Source organism: Haliotis rubra, unplaced genomic scaffold (genome assembly GCF_003918875.1).
Source record: "Haliotis rubra isolate DU_JTF1 unplaced genomic scaffold, ASM391887v1 Scf47, whole genome shotgun sequence".
NCBI lineage: Eukaryota > Metazoa > Mollusca > Gastropoda > Lepetellida > Haliotidae > Haliotis > Haliotis rubra.
Window position 1 is genome coordinate 1,599,628 of NW_025767157.1, and position 22,092 is coordinate 1,621,719.

Below are 22,092 nucleotides of genomic sequence, written 5' to 3' on the forward strand. Positions count from 1 at the left end.
GCATACAGGGCCATGTGGTCCTGTGTATAGCACACAGGTCACAAATCACGTTGGGCAAAGATGGTGATGAAGAGAAGGGGATGGGTGACCAGGTTCATCCAGCTTGAGTGAGTGAGTGAGTGCGTGAGTGAGCGAGTATGGTTTTATGCCACTTTTAGCAATATTCAAGCAATATCATGGCAGAGGACACCAGAAATTGGCTTCACACATTGTACCCATGTGGGGAATCGAACACAGGTATTCATCGTGATGCTTTAACCACTGAGCTACCCAACTAACCACTGGGCTACCCAACCGCTCCATGACCCGTAGGGGATGGGTGACCAGGTTGTTCCAGCTTGCTCAAGCTTGCCTTCTGAGAGTTAGTAGGACCTAAGTCTTGGCCAACAGTGAAACTCACCTGTTGTGTCTCTTTAGGCATGTGAGTTTCTTTAAATTTTCCTCCATTCAAACAGCATGAAATGGGTACTGTGAAATGGTTATGCAGTTAGAAACACCTTGTAGTGTTAAAAAGCACCTGCGATTGCATAGTCCCCAGGGAGTAGAGAATGTGAGTGATATTGCACATTGATCCGCTGATAAGAGTAGTGGGTGAGGCATTTTGTGCAGACAGTGTGGTGTCCTATGCCCGTCAACATGCAGGTGCTTCCTTCGTCACAGACTGTGATCAGGAAATGCTAGACATTCCATCTCCCTTCTACACACTGCAGGACACGCCCATGCAGGAAGCACATTATACTTGCTTCCTTAAGACTAGTATTAGTGATGCGGTTATCTGATGATTTCAGAGAAGTCCTTCAATGGATTTTCTGTAAATTTACAGTCACCTCGATATACATAATATTTGAATTCACATATCAATTTTACATACCATTAACAACTTACTGAAAAATCGGTTTTGACAGAAAAGAAATAAATATTTCATTACCTTTGTACAGGCATTATACCTGAAACTATTTCTGGTGGGATTTCTGTTTATCATATGCCATCTCTACTGCAGAGAACACTATCCCTCCACAACTTCTTTAGACAATACAAAGGCTGATAATGATTGCATGAAGTCTTATAATTTACGGTAATTTCTTTGGCAGAAAATATCTCACACAGTGAGATCACAGGCAAAAACTTCTTTTACATTTATCTATCCAGCTGTGTGAAAGATTTGCAACTGAATCCTACTTTGACATACCAACCTACTCCGTAAAAAAAACAATGGCATTATTGAGTCAGCAGAAAAAAGAAAAACGATGCACAATTAAATTTCTAATTTACTCCCACTTTTTATTATTAAAGTTGGCAGAAATGTGATCAAAGTAACAAAAAAAGGTTACTTTCAAACATTTTAGTTACTGCTGGGAATTGTTTTTGTTTATAATTATGTAAAATGCCACAGAAGGCTCGCATTAGGTTCATCTGTTCTTATTTCAGAATAAGGGCATTTTTAAAAATTTTCACAAGCAAGAACTTGTGCCACAAGATAAGCCTACACACATAATGTAGTCACTGGAGCAGAAACTTCTCTTATGGAATAAGGCAAGCATAGCCAGGTGAGCTTGGGGGCTAGCAGCTATTGTTTGAAACCAAGATGGTCGACATGGTAGCCCTTTAAGGCTATATTAGGGATGTCCTCAGGGTTCCATGCTGTGGTATTTGACTTACTAAAGTAGAGGGCTTATCAGGTGCATGACACTGTCAAGCTGTAGTTTTTAGGTTGTACAATGCGCTAATACAATGACTTGAGAAGGGTAACAGAATGCTTCTGAACACTTCAGAAGGACGATTTATCGACTTATCTCAAGTAGGTTTACCTTGCAGTCCTATGTTAGTGTTGGCATTAGAGATTATGTATGTATTGGAATAATACATCATGTAGACTCATCACCATTGCTACACAGTGATACTGTTGATGCCTCTACTTGGTACAGCAACAAACCCATGGCAGATGCACAAACAGCATCACAGTACACATGCACAGTAGAACTTACATCAAACAGGCTCTAGCTTAGAGGGTTTGTACACACCAGCATCTAACTTGTATTTAGGAGTCCAAAACTGTACAAGGCAATCTAACACAGGCCAGAAACTGTACACATTTCAACATGTATACAATTCAAATGTTTGTATACAACATCGACAACAGTAGGTTAGAGGGTTTGTATGCACCAGCATCCAACTTGTATTTAGGAGTCTTAAATGAATACTGTACAAGGCAATCTAATTCTGTTAACACAGGCCAGGAATTGTACACATTTCAACATGTATACAATTCAAATGTTTGTATGCAACATCGACAACAGTAGGTTAGAGGGTTTGTACACACCAGCATCTAACTTGTATTTAGGAGTCTTAAATGAATACTGTACAAGGCAATCTAATTCTGTTAACACAGGCCAGGAATTGTACACATTTCAACATGTATACAATTCAAATGATTGTATACAACACTGACAACAGTCAAGGGACTATACAAATAGGTATGTACAACACAACTGTGACAATCATACAACACAGTGTGACAACACAGAGGAAGCTAGGGGTGGAGCTGTGCATGACGATGAAGGTAGAGTGCAGTGTGATCAAATGTGCATCAACACTGAGACAAGGTGAGAGTGTCTCATAGTCTACAGACATCTAGACTACACAAATAATCTACCACCATATGCACCTAGTGTAATACGACATATATCTACTGCTCAGCATGAAATTACTATATTTAAACTTATTTCACACTGAGTGACATTGATAGCTATCTACTGCAAAAATGCATTCTACTACTGCATATAATATGTAAAAAGATATAAATACTACATGTATTTACACAAATGAAAACAATATGGTTTCGTTCAAGAATCGTTTTTACAAAAAATGCAAAAGAATGAATAAAACCACACAATAAATTCATAAAAAATGTAAAATATTTTAACTTTCCCAATACCGTTTGATATTGAAGTAAACAAGAATATTAAAACAAACATGTATTGAACCAACCTGTGATTGTGTCGGGATGCAAGTCCTTCGTGTACACGTCTGGAGCTGCCTGTATGTAATCGCGGCCTGAGCACAGCAGCAAAATCCACACCATATGTGTACAGTTTTCAAATGGTACTTTTTCATATCATTAAAGGGTCTATGTTCTTTAGACAAAGTATTATACGAATGGATTATTTAAGTCTTACATCTATTTAAAAGGATAAATATAAGAGTCATCTAGTTATCAAAGTAAGAATCATCCAGTTATCATAAATCTTTTCATTACTTTTCCTCAAAATTACAAAACTTAAAAACAAATTACAATGAATTTTATATACATAATATTATTTTTAAAATGTTTTGGTTATAAAATTATGACTTAAGAGAATTATCTCTGGCTTACCGGCACAGCAGAGCAGAGAGGCAAACATTTTGCAGCTCTGAGACAGAGCCTACTGGTTTAGTATATGAATGCTGAGTGTTGACTGCTATGAATAAGGTCAAGGCCTGGAGAGCACAGGGAAAAAGACTCTCCTTCACACATTGTCCAGATCTTCACACAACAAATGATTTCATTGTACTAGGGGTCCCGAATAGCCAGGGGACAGGTTTACAGTAATCCAACAGGTCCAGCCAGTAGCAATGATACCCGGCTGGCAGGGATTAAGTTTTTCCAATTGTTTTATTCCCTAGACATGCTGTTTATACAAGCATTTATAGAACAATGATGGTAATTAAGTTTTTTTCAATTGTTTTATCCCATACATTCTGTTTATAAAAGCATTTATAAAACAATGGGTTAATTCTTTCAAGTGTGTCATATTTTTCACACAGGTCATGAATTGTTTTAATTGGTAAATCTATTAATGTTATTGTATTCTCAGGTTTAAGCGTGCATTAGCCAGACGATTTGTTTAAGAGGTGTATTAAAAATGACCTATTTCCTACATCCCAAGCCTGACATTCTGCCTGTCATATTTACTGTTCTGAAGTAAAAGTTTATTTCAACTAACTCCTAAGCAGGTATGCTATAACTTTCACCTGAAGACACTTTGTACTCATAATACCTTCTCTGAGTGGCACTTAGAAGTTGGTGTAAACAAGGGAGGTTGTTTCTTTGAGTGGTATTTTTAGAAATTGGAGAGTCAGATAAGGACAATCATTTATGGATGAACAACTTCTTTATTTGGGTGATTCGACGTTTCCATACAGATTCCTGTAATGCAGTCAAGCAAAACAACAATACACAAATCTGTATCGAAATGTCGCATCATCTGAACAAAGTAGTTGTTCATCCATAAAAGTTTGTCCTTACAAGGGAGGTAGCTATCTGGACATATAACTTCTTTAATACACTACATGTGACATTTCTGTGTACATGCTGACACTGTTACCAATCAAGTGATCTCTAGCATGATGATGGTGTTCACATCTACACCAAAACAACACACATAATGTAAAAAAGAAGTTGTACATCCAGAAAACTATCTCCCTTGTAAATCCAAATACTATTGAAAAACGAGACCCTGGAATTAATATTGACTCAAGGTGATTCTTTTGCTTTTTTCAGTTAATTCTTATGAACACTAAAAACACATTACTACCTCCTGCTCTACACTGATCAATAACATAATTACAAGAAGAAAATAAATAGGCCTCACCCAACTATTAAATATCATAATTCCAAGGTCATAATGATAGTTATTAGAATTATTCACAGAATATGTTCCATATTTGTCTATTTTGGTTTATATGCTATTGGTAAAAGAGTTAGATGATATTTACATTTAATTTTCTGACAAAATAATTGACTAATCTGACACACAAAACTGCCATCATGTTGATTTAATGTGCAACTTAATTCAATGAAGACACACTAGTCTCACATATTGACTTTAAGTGTGTGCAACATGATAGCATGTTGCATGCGATGAGTATGTTGAATGACAAAACAAACATTGTATGTATGTTTGTAACTACTCACCAGAAGTTATTGCTAACATGGACAGTGCAGTGCTTTAATCAATAACAGAAGAATGCAACCAAAAGAAAACACATAAACTGTAATGCATAATATACATGCAATAGATGGCTGTTACACATCAAGAACAATAAGACAGTCACAACAGTGTTACATACTAGGAACAATGAGGTAGTTACAATACTGCTAAACACCAGGGACAATATGGCAGCTATAACACTGTTACACACAAGGAAGGAAGCAGTTATAACACTTATGTATCAGGAACAATGAGGGAGCTGTGCCACATAAATAATGAAACAGGTATAACCATGTTATACTCCAGGAACAATGAGGTAGCTATAAAACTGTACCACATAAGGAAGGAAGCAGTTATAACACTGTTATACACCAGGCACAGTGAGGCAGTCATAACATTGTTACACATAAGCAGAGACCATAGGAACAATTAGACAGACACAACACTAATACACATCAGGAACAATGAGGCAGCTATAAGACTGTACCTCATAAGGAACAAAGTAGTTACAACAGTGTTACACACCAGGGACAATATGACAGCTATAATAACACTGTTATGTATCAGGAACAATGAGGCAGCTTAACCATAATACTAACCAATTCTGAATCATCATGAATCACAGATCTGAACCCAAGATCTTAGGATCATGGTGTGGTCAAGTGATTCAGCTTGGCACAGTTAATTCTGCAATCTCAGATAACTATGTCACCTATCCCTGTTCTTAGAAAAACAACTCCCCAGGGATTAAAATTCTGAAGGACTATCAATCAGGTATGTATTGCAATTATAATAAGTTTGCAGTCAAGACATTAGAAACCTTACCTACCAATCCATCATAGTCCCTGGATAAACTACTGTTACCCTTAGAAGCAGATTATAACACATAATATTAATTTTCTTTATTATCTCTCTTTAAGATCTTGTAACTGTACCCAAATCAAGTTCAATAACTGTCAGCTACCTTACTGATCTGTACATTCACTGATGGTGACAGCTAATGCTACAGGAAACTGAAGGATGCTTGTTGTTTGATCAACATTCTACAAGTTGGTGAGTCAAAAATGAAGCATTGTTGGACAACATCAACGCCATCGATATTGTTGAACAACATCCACACCATCGATATTGTTGGACAACATCGACACCATCGATATTGTTGAACAACATCCACACCATCGATATTGTTGGACAACATCGACACCATCGATATTGTTGGACAACATCCACACCATCGATATTGTTGGACAACATCCACACCATCGATATTGTTGAACAACATCCACACCATCGAAATTGTTGGACAACATCGACACCATCGATATTGTTGGACAACATCCATCCACACCATCGATATTGTTGGACAACATCCACACCATCGATATTGTTGGACAACATCCACACCATCGATATTGTTGGACAACATCCACACCATCGATACTGTTGGACAACATCCAAACCATCGATACTATTGGACAACATCCAAACCATCGATATTGTTGGACAACATCGACACCATAAATACTGTTGGACAACATCCAAACCATCGATACTGTTGGACAACATCCAAACCATCGATAATGTTGGATAAAATCCACCCAATCACCAATATTGAACAAAATCCACACTATTAACGGTTTGGGACAACAACCAACATATCTGCAGTATTTGAGAATATTTACCTCATTAAAAGCCTCACCATCAGTTGTGTAAAACAAAGCTGACACTATTACAGCTATTCAAAAGCCAATGATTGGTACCTTTAATATTAACCCAAATAGCTGTGTTAAACCAGTCAAATACTGTTTCATAGATATGACCATTTTAATAATTATTTCCAGTGGTAGAAGCACACCTGTGTACTATGTATGGACTGCACTGCAGATAAATACTCAGTATTGGATATCACAGTTACATTACCTACACTCCTGTTGTGAGTGAGGCTGATATCCGATATCACTGTTATACCACATAAAGTCATGGTGTGTGTGTGGCTAGCTGTCACAGCAGTTGGTGGGTGTAGTGACCTGATCTAGGCCGGTGGGTATAACCTGCTGTTATTCACTACCTACACATGTATACTAACTGTTATTAGTACAGTACTAATTGTTGTATATACTGGGTAGAGATGTATTGATATCTGTAGGCAATATCTGGGATGCTTCCCATCGTCGCTCATCTTACAGTGAACACTGATACAGAAGTGGTCCATTATATCTGACGTGCCTTGATCTGGTACACATCCATCAGGTGAACTAAACTCATGAAAATCATGACAGGCTGTGATATATTTTTGTTTCAAGCACTACATTGAGTTTATGCTAAGATAACAACACACAACAGCAGCCATTCCTAACACACACAGGTTCTCTGTAGCCTTGGGCCAGATTATCTGAAAACTGCTGATGCAGCACAAATTATTATTCACCTGCAACACTTCAAATCTCCCAATATGGGATGACTAACTTCAAGAGTAAGATTCATAATGGTCCTGTAGTAACTCAGCTATATAGCAATGGGCTGTGGTACCCAAATGATGGTACAGCAAGTCTTTCTGTTGCAAAATGTTATTAAAATCTTATATATTCAACATCATGGTCATTGAAAGCTGTTGACCCTATTATGAAGGGTGCTGTGAACCATTAACATAGAGATTGAGACCAGCTATTGAGTTGACCGCCACAGGATTCAGGTCTATGGTCCTCCAGTCCCTGGGGTATTATGGCGTTATCGTTACAACTATTTCACTTCTTTATGTACAAATAACCCCTGGTGACATGTTTTAAATGAAAAAATTGAGGTATGTCCTGAAAATATCTTTGTACAAACTTTTACGGATGCAAGATTTCATATCTTGAGCATGATAGCTTGTCTTTGAACAGAATGATGTCTCTCATGTCAAAGGCATGTACAGGTGACAAACCTGTAGAGAGCTGGGTGCCGTAATCCTTCTGTCTGTGATAGCTGTCTCCCGCTGGATCTGGGTAATCGGAAGCTACCTTGCCTGTTGACAAACAGCCACAGCCATTGTGTTTGAAAATTCTGTTTAAAGTTAATTAGGTTATTTACTTCAGTTCTACCATTTTCAAATTATGCAAAATTAAAGCATTAAAAGACAAACAAATATTTGAAGTGAATTCAAATATGCAAATCAGACAATATAGTACATATTGTATAAACAGGATTAGTTTTAGGTAAGTATCATCTAGATGCTTCAACACCAAGGAAAACTGACTCTTAAATTAATCTGTCACATCAATTACAACAAAAATTACATTATAGATTAAGATATTTGTTTACTTTAAACAGCAAAAACACTTCATGAATAAAAACTTACCAGCACAGCACAACAGAGAGGCAAACATGATCATGCACAACACACGTATCCAAAAATATTGATATTCGATAAATCACAGCTGATGAAGAACATTCCATTTACATCCAGAGACTGTGCTATTTGCAATTTTATTTCCTATGAGAACAGAGAAACCATTTGATCTTCTACAGAACTGTCAGCGTTTGTGAATCTGGTGAAGCAACAAGTTAAGGCGACAGGACTACTCTCACTAATTGCGTTGGCTCTCATGACGTGAGGGCTGTACCGCACAGGTGTGTTTGTCCTCTTGCAGTTTCAACAGGTCATGTGATTGTGACAGCTGGCCACATCGCCCACCGACCAACATAAACGATCAACCTAATTGATTCCAACACAAAACTTGCAGTATCCATGTCTACATTACAGTTTGAGATGAGAATTAATATCAATCATAATACATTTACAAATGAGTATTTGGTGCGGCAAAGAATTGCTGACAATAGCAATACACAGTTCATATTATCAGATTGCTGTTGGGCCATATTTGATGCAAAACAATCTTCAAATCTGAGTGAGTGAGTGAGTGAACTGGGTTTAATGCTGTTTTCTCTATAGTAAAAATGACCATAATATCAGTCCGTGTACAGGTACTGTTATGCACAGTGTTGAATATTGAAGCTAAATCCATGTTCTTATATTACTACCCCATTAACTACTAGTTTTAGTGAAGACTTAGTCACAGTGACATTAGAAGACATCATGTTTCCCTAACAACTATTTTCAAAGAGCCACATTTACTGTAACACCCATCATGTTGTCCAAACAACTAGTATTTGTGAAGAGTCAGTCACATGGACAACAACAGATTTCAGGTTCTCTTTCCATCATGTTTTCCTAACAGCTGGTTTCAAGGAGTCACGCTGGCTGTAACAGACATGTTCTACCCGCAACTGGTTTCAATGAAGAGTCAGTCACAGTCTTTGCAACCAACATTATGTCTTTCTTACAACCGTTAAGGGGCGGTGTGGTAGCCTAGTGGTCAAAGCGTTCGCTTGTCACGCTGAAGACCTGGGTTCGATTCCCCACATGGGTACTATGTTTGAAGCCCATTTCTGGTGTCCCCTGCCGTGATATTGCTGGAATATTGTTAAAAGTGGTGTAAAACTAAACTCACTCACTCACTCTTACAACCGTTGTCACAGAAGAGTCAGCTATACACACTATAACCAACATCATACTCTCTTTTCAGATGGTTTCAGCGAAGAGTCAGCCACACTGTGTTGGCCTGCATGCAGTGGGAGAGAGGCCCTAATAGTGAAACTGAAGCATCTCTGGTTTGATGTTCCCCATGGAACTAAAACATTCATGAAGACTGACGGCTTGAAATCAAGATATTCTGCATAAATCTGCATCTCTTGTCAAAGAAATCAAATAGCCATCAGTCAACCGACGACAGTTCAACACATTCAGGTTTTCCAACATAAAAATGTCATCCTGTTTTCTAAGTTCAAAATCACCATGACAAAAGCTTCTAGTTGTAAGTATCCCATGTGACAGACAAGCAAAGCACCTGCCATTCTCCAGAGCATCCTGCAGAGAAGCTGACCATATATGTACTGCTTACAGAGACTGCATACTGCAGTATATGGTGGACACCTATCTGCCACGACAGTAGCACATACCAGAGTTTCACATGCAATAACTTCATTATTGATTCACTACACTTTTGCTACCAAACAAAAAGAAGGTTTGTCAACAGATCATGGCCATATATTTGAGCTTCAGATTAATGTCAGTTGTTAATCATGCAGGAGCCTGTCTGGGAAAATTGAGTGAGTTGGTTTTATATTACGCCCCTTTGAGACATATATAAGTTACAACACAGCATGTCAGTTGAGTGAAGGCCTGAAGCAAAGCAAGCCTTAGATGTAAACCACTATGTTGAAACCAACAACCATGGGTATGGTTCTGACAAACCTGGAAACATAATTGGGGCCAATCTAAGGCAATTACCATCCATGAGCATAGGTTCCTCATACACATAAGGGAGATAACTCTGCATACTGAATTCTGACATGCATAGAATATGTCAACTCTTGAATTATATCATAAGTTTGTTTGACAAAAGGGAAGCAACTCAGTGTTTTAGATGTCTGGGTCGTCCTTGCCACCTAAGACCTGTGAAGGTGGGTGTCGGCCACAGTATACAACCTCAGTACTTCAATGGAGTCAATTACCACATCCTGTACTAATCTGTAGCACTTTTGATGGCACCTTAGATTCTTTTGTAAGACAGTCTGTGATATTTTTTTCACTCCCATATTATGATTTGTGTGTGTTTGTTTGTGTGTTTGTATGATGCATGCATGTCTGTTGTGTCTATTAGTGCGTATGCATGTGTGTGTGTTCCTGCATGTACGTGTGTGTGTGTGCATGCATGTTTGTCTCTGTGTGTATGATGCATACGTGTCTGTCTTTTAGTGTGTATGTGTGTGTGCACAAACGTGTGTGCATGCATGTTTGTCTGTGTGTATGATGCATGCGTGTCTGTCTTTTAGTGTGTATGTGTGAGTGTGTGTGCACAAACGTGTGTGCATGCATGTTTGTCTCTGTGTGTATGATGCATGCTTGAATGTGTATGTGTTTGTGTGAATATTTATATCAAACTTCAGCTTGATGTATATAAAGCATTTTAACTTTCTTCTGTTTCATTACAGTAGCCTGCAAGCTGTGAAACCTGACACCATCTTGTCTCCTTGCAGAAGAGAGTCAATATTTGAAGTCTGCATCAGTAACACGATTTGGATATCTACATTGAAAGGTATCATTTCATCACACGATATGGATTAACCAATGGAATTGCGAGATTTTTAATAAAGGTATAACAATAACACGTGAGACTCATCAAGCACTCATATATCTCTATATATGAGCAATAATGTCTGTCATGTTCAATGCAATGGAAAAAAAATTAATCAACATAAAAAAAGACATCCGAGATGATCACGGCAACTATGAACATATCAAGCAGTACATGCAATGAATTCCATCTGAGTGCACATTGATTGATCTGTCTGCCCTTGGCTATCCTGGGACATCATCATCAGCTGTTCAGCTTACTCGTTTAAAACCTGTAAGATGTCTTTGTCAATGTTCCATGAACAATTATGTTCGATTCTCCGAGTCACCTGGATGATGATGATGGTATGAGTCACTAATCACACAATAGGCAGCTGTAACGAGGTCAGTCTGACCCCAGTCTTATGACATGGTCCTCGGTTCTGCAATAACTCCTGCTTAAGAAGACTGTCCCCACAAAAGATAAACAATAACGGATGAGTGTAACATTGTTCCTTTAACTATCTAAATGCATGTACAGACATAGTTTATTATTGCAACCAGTGTATCATACGTGTATGTCACATATATAAGTTGTTCATATTGATAGGAACATGTACCTCTAATGCTGTAGAACGCAGCCGGAGTGTAAATAAAGTTCAGTTCTGTTCAGTCATACCGAAAGTGAAAATAATTCAACTTGTTACCCAGTGTAGTGGGTAAAATGAACAGTTGGCTTGGAATCCGTGTACTGGGTAAAATGAACTAGTTGGCTTGGAATCCGTGTCCTGGGTAAAATGAACAGTTGGCATGGAATCAGTGTAGTAGGTAAAATGAAGGGATGGCTTGGAATCAGTGTAGTAGGTAAAATGAAGGGATGGCTTGGAATCAGTGTAGTAGGTAAAATGAAGGGATGGCTTGGAATCAGTGTAGTAGGTAAAATGAAGGGATGGCTTGGAATCAGTGTAGTAGGTAAAATGAAGGGATGGCTTGGAATCAGTGTAGTAGGTAAAATGAACAGTTGGCTTGGAATCAGTGTAGTAGGTAAAATGAACGGTTGGCTTGGAATCAGTGTAGTAGGTAAAATGAACGGTTGGCTTGGAATCAGTGTACTGTGTCTAAGTGGGGATCAATTTTCAACTGCAGAATGGTGTCAGTCTGGGCCAGCATGATAAAACTGAATAAAAATGGATAAATATGGATAAAACCTGACAAGTACAATCATTCACACACTCATGCATGCACTGTGCTATGTAAGTGCAAAAATCTGATTTCATCTCATGTAATCTCATTTCACCTCATCTCAATTCACCTGATAAAATGATCAATATGATGTACATGAAGGAATGTCCTTAGAAGGCAGCTCCATTGTATTTTCATTTCTGGTGTTCCCCACCATGATATTAAGGGAATATTGCTAAAAGCGGCATAAAAACAAACTCACTCACTCACTCCACTCACTCAGAATTCCAAGGGCACAGGGACCTGTTCTATTCACAGTACGATGGGGACCTATTCTATCCTTTCAGCTGAAAACAGGGAGACAAGCAGAGGGTGCTGTTGACATGTTCTATCAGGAATCTCTATATTGAGACAAACTCAACTGAAGTGGAGACCTGTTCTATCAGGAATCTCTATATTGAGACGAGCACAGGGTACAGGGGACCTGTTCTATCAGGAATCCCTATATTGAGACAAACACAACGGAAGGGGGGACATGTTCTATCCAGGAATCCCTATATTGAGACAAACATGGGGACCTGTTCTATCCAGGAATCCCTATATTGAGACAAACACAATGGAAGTGGGGACCTGTTCTATCCAGGAATCCCTATATTGAGACAAACACAATGGAAGGGAGGACCTGTTCTATCCAGGAATCCCTATATTGAGACAAACACAATGGAAGGGGGGACCTGTTCTATCCAGGAATCCCTATATTGAGACAAACACAATGGAAGGGGGCACCTGTTCTATCAGGAATCCCTATATTGAGACAAACACAACGGAAGTGGAGACATGTTCTATCCAGGAATCCCTATATTGAGACAAACAAAATGGAAGGGGGACCTGTTCTATCCAGGAATCCCTATATTGAGACAAACATGGGGACCTGTTCTATCCAGAATCCCTATATTGAGACAAACACAATGGAAGGGGGACCTGTTCTATCCAAGAATCCCTATATTGAGATAAACACAATGGCAGTGAGGACCTGTTCTATCCAGGAATCCCTATATTGAGACAAACACAATGGAAGGGGGGACCTGTTCTATCCAGGAATCCCTATATTGAGACAAACACAACGAAAGTGGGGACCTGTTCTATCCAGGAATCCCTATATTGAGACAAACACAACGAAAGTGGGGACCTGTTCTATCCAGAATCCCTATATTGAGACAAACACAATAGAAGGGAGGACCTGTTCTATCCAGGAATCCCTAAATTGAGACAAATACAATGGAAGGGAGGACCTGTTCTATCCAGGAATCCCTATATTGAGACAAACACAATGGAAGGGGGGACCTGTTCTATCCAGGAATCCCTATATTGAGACAAACACAATGGAAGTGGGGACCTGTTCTATCCAGGAATCCTGATGAGCAACAGCATCAACAGCATGTAGAAGTGTTAAGCAACAGCATCAACAGCATGTAGAAGTGTTAAGCAACAGCATCAACAGCATGTAGAAGTGTTAAGCAACAGCATCAACAGCATGTAGAAGTGTTAAGCTGAGAAAACGAAACTAACATGGCAACTGAAGCATAACAAGTTTCAGCCTGAGAGAGTGGTGAATGTATTCAGGCATAAAATATTTCATTTAATGCTTTACAAAACAAATCAATAAGACTAGCGTTGCATCTGAGATATGAAAAATACACAGGGTGAAAAACAAGATCTGATATTGATATTATTTGTATGATCTGATGCAATATTGATCTTCACAGCTAGCCCCAAGCAATACATAGTATTCCTGTTTTTCAGGTGTTGTGCTGCACAAGCCACTTTAATCTTATTGGTAATTGCTTCCTGTATTTTACAGTGTTGCGGAATATTGCATATATATTGAATAAATTTAATATATTGGATAGAGAAACTTCCTTATTTAAAAACCTATTTTTGTTCTGCAAACAAATGAAACTGTTCTGAAGCACACAAACTATGCTGGTTAGACATATGAAATCTCAGTTTCAGAGCAACATGGAGAAAGAATTCACCACCTGAAGTAAATTCTCCACAGCTGGGAATAACATCAATCACAATAACAGCACAATAGATCCAGTTATTGTTATACATCTTGGCAACAGATTCAGTCAATGTTGTACATCTTGGCAACAGATTCAGTCAATGTTGTACATCTTGGCAACAGATTCAGTCAATGTTGTACATCTTGGCAACAGATTCAGTCAATGTTGTACATCTTGGCAACAGATTCAGTCAATGTTGTACATCTTGGCAACAGATTCAGTCAATGTTGTACATTTTGGCAACAGATTCACTTAATGTTGTACATCTTGGCAACAGATTCAGTCAATGTTGTACACCTTGGCAACAGATTCAATCAATGTTATTCATCTTTGAGTGGCATTTAGAAGTTGGTGTGATAAACAACGAGAGATCTATGGATATACAACTTCTTTAATATTACGGTGTTAGTAGCTACACTGAAATGTCGCTCATATTATAAAAAAGAAGTTGTATTGCTATAGAACTCTCCTCGTTGTTCAATGTTACAAATGTTGGAAACAGATTCAGTCAATTTTGTACATGTTGTTAATACATTTAATCTATGTTGTGCATGTCACCCAGACACATGAGTAAGCCATGACCTGGAACAATGAAGGTCATGTTGCATGTCACGATGCCATGACTTGCCCCAGTTATCACAGAGACACATCCTAGACAGTAGTCAGGGGTGTGTTAATCGATACAACACAATTAATCATGACATGCCACTAGTCCACAGGCAGGACATGGAACAATGCAAGAGTAACAGTAGAATAGTCACAACCGATGAATAATTAGTTTTCTTTGTCTCTCCAAGAACTAGTGTGAAATACTGTCATGAATATTCCTCCCAAGGAGGATAGGGTATAACATTCTATATACACTGGCTCAGTCTGATCACAGTTTAACAATGAATACATGTAGTTCTACATCAAACAAGGGACAATATGCCACACTGGCAGATCCAGAGATGTGCGCAGAGGTGCTCCCTCTGCATGTTTTCAAGGCATTTGGGGGCAGCGGGGTAACGTAGTGGTTAAATCGTTCGCTCATCACGCCGAAGACCCGGGTTCGATTTCCCACATGTGTACAATGTGTGAAGCCCATTTCTGGTGTCCTTCCACTGTGATATTGCTGGAATATTGCTAAAAGTGGCATAAAACTCACTCACTCACTCTAGGCATTTCACTTTAACTACACCTTAGGCAACCCTCTCGTTAGAGCTCATGGCTCCACCTCTGCACAGCACGCAGCCAGTTCCTGTGAAGCCTACCACTATCAGTTCAAGCAGTTCATGCCTAATATGACATGCCATAAGTAACACAAGCATCTCCAATGAGTGGAATCAAATTCAAATGGTCAGCACAACCAGTAAAAGCAGCAACCAAGAGTCTATTCGTCGGTTTTAAAATTCAAACAAAAATTACACATTTCAACAAGAAACAATTCCCTGCAGAGGAGATAATCAATACACTGACAACTTTTGAAACAAGACATCTCAGCGTAGACAGAGCATACCATCTTATATGTAAGACTATCAGTGAGTTTCCAACAGATTTTTCAAAGCAAGTTTTGAAACTCAGCCAGAGTGATGAATCTGTAGGCAGTGATGACAGAATCATATATTCTGTGTTGACATACTGATAGAAAAACAAAGATCTATCAGCAAACATGGTCGTCTTCATTCTGCATGGAACAACACAAACACATCACTCTCAGTTTCCAGTCATCAAATATTGATCTCGAAGTACCCCATCAGGTAATAAATATAGAGGAACATCTCACTGAGGGACCCATGCTTGAACATCCTTTCAGAAAAGGGGAAGATATGCAATCTTTGGAAATCTATTTCTCAGCAGTGAACAAATTGTTCTTTTCTCTTCAAAGCCTTCTGTGGTTTCAGAGTAAGATACTTGTGAGTTAATGTGTTCCTGTGTTTAACCGTTCCACACAAATCAAGTCAGCTGGGAACACATTTCCTGGTTTTTCACATTACTCCAAAATAACTTCCTGATTTAGTTAACGCTGAAGTACAAAGAGATTGTAGTGGCGTAGCATATCAGCGTGATACATACATCTTCAATTCCTTTCAACATGCCTGCATGTCTAACAGTGTATACAAACGCTGTCTCTGAACATGAAAACTCTCGAGATGTTATTAAAGCTGGTGAAAAGCAATGCTCATGATGTCAATCACTGCCATATTTGTTCCACACTCGATTATTTACAGACCGCTAGAATATTGCTGAGTGTGATGTTAAATAACAAACAAACGCTGGGGAAAATTGTCATACATATAGCACTTAATGATGTCTTGGGAATGACTCATTTCAGCATCATTACGAAAATTAGTAATTAAGCTGCTGTTCTATGTATGTGAAATATCCCAGCATCTTAGCAAAAGTAGAGCAGCATATGTAAGAACCTATTTTGTAATATTTCAAATCTCACTTTGAATGTTTCCTCCAAGAGTACTGTACCTATATTTACACAAACATTAATTTTATTGATTTTATATAAAAGTCATGATGAATATCTACTGGTACATATATTTGTTCCAGTGCAAAATATTTGTCTTGTGCAAATGTTTCTACTGCAAATAACCATAATCAAACACCAAAAACAGTTTACATAACGCTTTTCTTATCACATGCTTCATGGGGTATTAACTCTCAAGCATGGAATAAAAGTAAATGTTAAGAGAGAATTCAAAGAAACTGCAGCAGCATGTTCCTTCATCTTTAAAATTATCATTCCTCCTTCAAAGCAATTTCTTATAGATCACTTAGGGATATTAAAAACAGACTTAATTCCATTTGAATTTCCTTTAAAAGCGATCTATACTCCCTCTGTGAACCAAAACAGAAAATGTGTCTAATTTTCTTCTTCTGTGAGTGGCTGTTTTGAAACTGATAAAAACAGACAAGGATAAATATATTGACATACACTTCTCCAGCACTGGTGGACAGTTACTGGGTCCACACCACATTAACATGTAAAATGGAATAAATATATGGATGTACATTTCTACAGCACTCGTGGGTTCAGCCTTGAGTTCACACAACATGTAAAACAGAATGAATATATGGATGCACATTTCTACAGCACTGGCGGATTGTTACTGGATCAATTCTCAGTAAGACACAATTCAAATTAGGGCTCCATGCCACTAGGCTAATTAGAATGCTTCAACTTGAATTCCCCACACTGTATTTATCATATGAAGCACCCTGCTTCAATAAAGCAGTCCCTGACAAATCAGACAAGTCTAGACAAATCTGTAAGTATTCCTTGTGAGAGACCCTACTCAGGTCAACAATTCACATGATAGTCAATGCATTCTCGTGTATATCCCAAGTTTGTTCACAGACAAGCAACTATCATCCTAAATATTTTCTTTTCATTGATACAGTAAGTACCTGCCTTTGCTAAATTTACCACAATAAGCTATCCACAATGAGAAGAATGACACAAGCATTGTAAGAAAATATTATCTTTCTTTCTTTCTTTACTTTCTTGTAAATGAGACCCATGAAGATCCAGGTTAGAACTGATCTTCAGTAACCCACGCTTGTCGTAAGAGGTGACTAATGGGATTGGGTGGTCAGACTCACTGACTTGGTTGACACATGTCATCATATCCCAACTGCATAGATCGATGCTTATGCTGTTGATCACTGGATTGTCTGTTCCAGACTTGATTATTTACAGGCTGCTGCCATATAGCTGGAATACTGCTGACTGCGGTGTAAAATTTAACTCACTCACTTACTCTTGTAAATGATGTCTAATCTACAGTATGTCTAACAATAATTCATATCTTAAGATTATAGGTGTAATTATCATTATGGCAGAGTGAGCGAGTATAATTTTATGCTACTTTTGGCAATATTCCAGCAATATCACGAGGGGACACCAGATATCGGCTTCATGCATAGTACTCATGTGGAGAATTGACCTTGGATCTTTGGTATGGTGAGCAAACGCTTTAACCACTTGGCCACCCCACCAGCCCTCATTATAACTGAGATGAACAGAACGTTTCCTGTCAAACAGTATTTCACACCAGATTCACATTCACAATAACTGGACTGGTCTCTGTCACTGATGATTTTAGATTACACTTTCCTCCCTGTCATCTAAGAAACATATTTGGCAATGGCCTTAACCTGATACAGAAAAACACACATGGCAATTCGTTCCCTACAAAACATGTATTTTTATAGAATTAGTTTAATATGCTGTACACCTGACATGGACCGAAAGCCCTTCCTACATGACTGGTTCCTGTCACTCATATTAGGTCAATCACATTTAACCTATTGAACAGAGTCACTGGGTGGAACAAAAACTAGAATCTGCTGCCGTTCTCAGCTGTAATGGGCATGACCATGATTTTGTGGAAAAAATAATGAAGACATCTCACACAACAAAACTGTCATTGGTTCAGCCAGGCCACTCTCAACACCATTACATTACCCTGCAACCGATGACATAAACAAGCGAAAAATTCAATTGCACTCTCTGGTCCAATAGAGACTTGTATCTGAAAACCATTATCGTCGAGAGAAGGAAAACGGTTGTTTCAGCTGACGTAAAGTATCTGTTTCCTGTGAGAGCCTCTAACATCCCTCAGGCAGCGGTTGGGGTTGTGGTAGTATATTCCTATTTCACACGACCTGTGCTCCTATTCCAGACTAATGAAATTACACTGATTACCTTGAAGATTTTTTGGGACTCTCTTTCAAATGTTTATTCAAATAAATGGGCATGGTTTCAAGGAGGATGAGAATGTTTTTCCCCTTGATCCTTTGTATAATGTTGAATTAAATGGTGCCAGAATTGCAAACAGTCTCCAATACTTCGTTTCAGTGAAGTATTGAGCTGTAAGGTTTTCTATGACTTCATAGGTGTACAATATCAAATTTAGCTTTTCACACCAGCTTGGAAATGGAAATATTTCCATTTTCTTAATCAACAAAATGTTTAAAACTTAATGCCAGTTTTTAAAAAGTACTCTTTCAGGTTACAAAATGCTGAGTTGGGGTTACTGCAACATTCTGAAGCTGCATGGCAAGACATTTTGTGCTGCTTTCAGTTTGAAATTCAATTTAGCAAGGTTAAGTGTACTGGAAACCTTGATAAACATCAAAACCATAGTATGTTTATCTCCTGAATATTAACGGAAGCAAATTAAATTGTCTTTCATTCACCTATGCTTGATTTGACGTCAAGTGAGGAAACAAGGAGGATGATATCAATAGTGACTGCAACAGGTGTCCGACATCCCACCACCTATCCACGTATACACATCTACGTCAGTCGGTACGCCCATGCTGATGTCATGTCAACTACAGTAATCAATTCTGCGATGACTGACCACAAATTCTTCATGTCAAGCCTTGAGTGATTGGCACACGATGTGATGCATATCAACATCACAGCCATAGAGAGGGAAATCTATATAAGTGTTTTATCAAGTCAGCCTGGCCCCAGGTTTACAGTGCGTAAAGATTTCATGATTGATCATACTTAATATCCATCTATGGTTATAGATTGTGTATATATTTAAACATATACTCTACCAAAAGCTCTCCCTTCAGGACTTGAATTGAAATTGGCAATAAAATGCTCCTGTGATTTGATAATTTTACATGACACTTATGATAAATCATTACTTCGCTACATCCAATGAATCATTGATCACAATGAAGACATAACTACAAGGTGGTGATTACGACAATACATCAACCATTTATCACACGCGTCACGGATATCAAATCAGTTCAAACAAACCATGGTTGGTAGTGTGGGCATTCCGCTGTAATTATAATGTTTCTACTCATCTATCAATTGTAATTTACTTCCTACAACTTGTCAATATTGTCGAGAAAATTCATTCAGATCCAAATTTCTCATTCTTAAAGAAAAACCCCATAAAATCTAAATCAAAGAAACTGAAAAAGGAGAAACAGCATTAACTCAATTCAAATTAATTTATTATCAATTGCAATCACAATTCGCTTAAGAGATTTCAAAGATATCAATACTTCTATCGGTTGAAACCCTATTCTTACACACAAAGTCATAATGGTGCAAAGAAATGGCCCTTTATCATGGAGAGTGGGAAGTGGGGTTGGCGAGAAGTGACTGACTGGTGGGGAGGAAAGAGATGAAATAATGTTACATGTGATTGAGGGACATGGAAAGAGGTTACACAAAATGGAAGTGTGTGTGTGTGTGTGTGTGTGTGTGTGTGTGTGTGCATGTGTGTGTGTGCGTGGTCCCAGCTGATATACTCCAAACACCAGCCTCATGAAGGCCTCATCACACACCTACTATAATAAATGACGGTCCCTATATATTGATAATTCACGATGAAAGGACAAATCATGTTCATACTTTGAAGTCTTATCTTCTTTGAAGTTTAGCCACCAATGCAGCATACTCGAGCTGGTGACCTCTAAAAGTGTATATTTAGATTAAATTACACTCCTTGTTCCAAGCCTAAATGCTGGCCATGACAAGAACACTGTGTGATTATAGACTATTAGCACTAAGGCCAGATGAATCTCTGTCATTCAATTAGCCCTGGCTAAGGGTCCTCTAATATTACATGTTACTTCCATATTATTTGCTGTATGTGAAGTCTTTACCATGATGGAATCTACCTCAATTAATACCCCTTGATGATGAAGCAATCAATAAACAACATCATCAAGTAACATTTTACAGTCCTTCAAACCAATCCATTTTTTATCTAACTAACAAATAACCAGTCATATAGTTACATGGACAATCTGTCAGTACGACTGTGTTGTTCCATATACATTTTCGTGAATGTACACCATTAGCGAGAAGCTTCCCTGATCAATGCATCAGATTATTAGGATCGTCGGTAGAAGCCCAATGGTGGGCTATTGATGTGGGGACCAATGGTGGGATATCGATGTGGGGACCAATGGGGGACTATTGATGAGGGGACCAATGGTGGGCTATTGAAGAAGGGACCAATGGTGGGATATTGACCATGGATATTGATGGGACCAATGCCGGGCTATTGATGAGGGGACCAATGGTGGGCTATTGATGTGGGGACCAATGGTGGTGGGATATTGATGAGGGGACCAATGGTGGGCGATTGATGAGGGGACCAATGGTGGGCTATTGATGAGGGGACCAATGGTGGTGGGATATTGATGGGGACCAATGGTGATTGATGAGGGGTGGTGGGATATTGATGAGGGGACCAATGGTGGGGGATTGATGAGGGGACCAATGGTGGGCTATTGATGAGGGGACCAATGGTGGGCTATTGATGAGGGGACCAATGGTGGGCTATTGATGAGGGGACCAATGGTGGGCTATTGATGAGGGGACCAATGGTGGGCTATTGAAGAAGGGACCAATGGCAGAGGGACCAATGGTTGGCTATTGATGAGGGTGGCAATGGTGGGCTATTGATAAGGGGACCAATGGTGGGCTATTGATGAGGGGACCAATGGTGGGATATTGATGAGGGGACCAATGGTGGGCTATTGATGAGGGGACCAATGGTGGGCTATTGAAGAAGGGACCAATGGCAGGGGGACCAATGGTGAGTTATTGATGAGTGGAACAATGGTGAGTTATTGATGAGGGGACCAATGGTGGTCTAATGATGAGGGGACCAATGGTGAGTTATTGATGAGTGGAACAATGGTGGTCTATTGATGAAGGGACCAATGGCATTGGGACCAA

At 38.7% G+C, this 22,092-nt stretch overlaps 2 protein-coding genes across 4 annotated transcripts in view; both read right to left on the reverse strand.

The window, feature by feature from the left end:
* Window positions 1-22,092, reverse strand: part of LOC124290581 (synaptotagmin-like protein 4) — a 75,357-nt gene that overhangs the window by 34,937 nt on the left and 18,328 nt on the right.
* The window catches only part of LOC124290579, a 35,213-nt gene that overhangs the window by 7,931 nt on the left and 5,190 nt on the right, over window positions 1-22,092 (reverse strand). Inside the window, exons 1-2 of one of the 3 annotated variants that reach the window (XM_046727327.1) lie at window positions 8,308-8,762; window positions 7,894-7,974 (exon numbers count right to left, since the gene is read on the reverse strand). The exons of 1 other annotated variant lie outside the window; for it this stretch is intronic. In XM_046727327.1, the coding sequence (XP_046583283.1) occupies window positions 7,894-7,974; window positions 8,308-8,341 (115 nt within the window). In that variant the 5' untranslated portion in view covers window positions 8,342-8,762. Of the gene's footprint in view, window positions 1-2,988; window positions 3,055-3,373; window positions 3,469-7,893; window positions 7,975-8,307; window positions 8,763-22,092 lie in introns of those variants that run through there. One more of the 3 variants, XM_046727328.1, reaches the window with a different exon arrangement.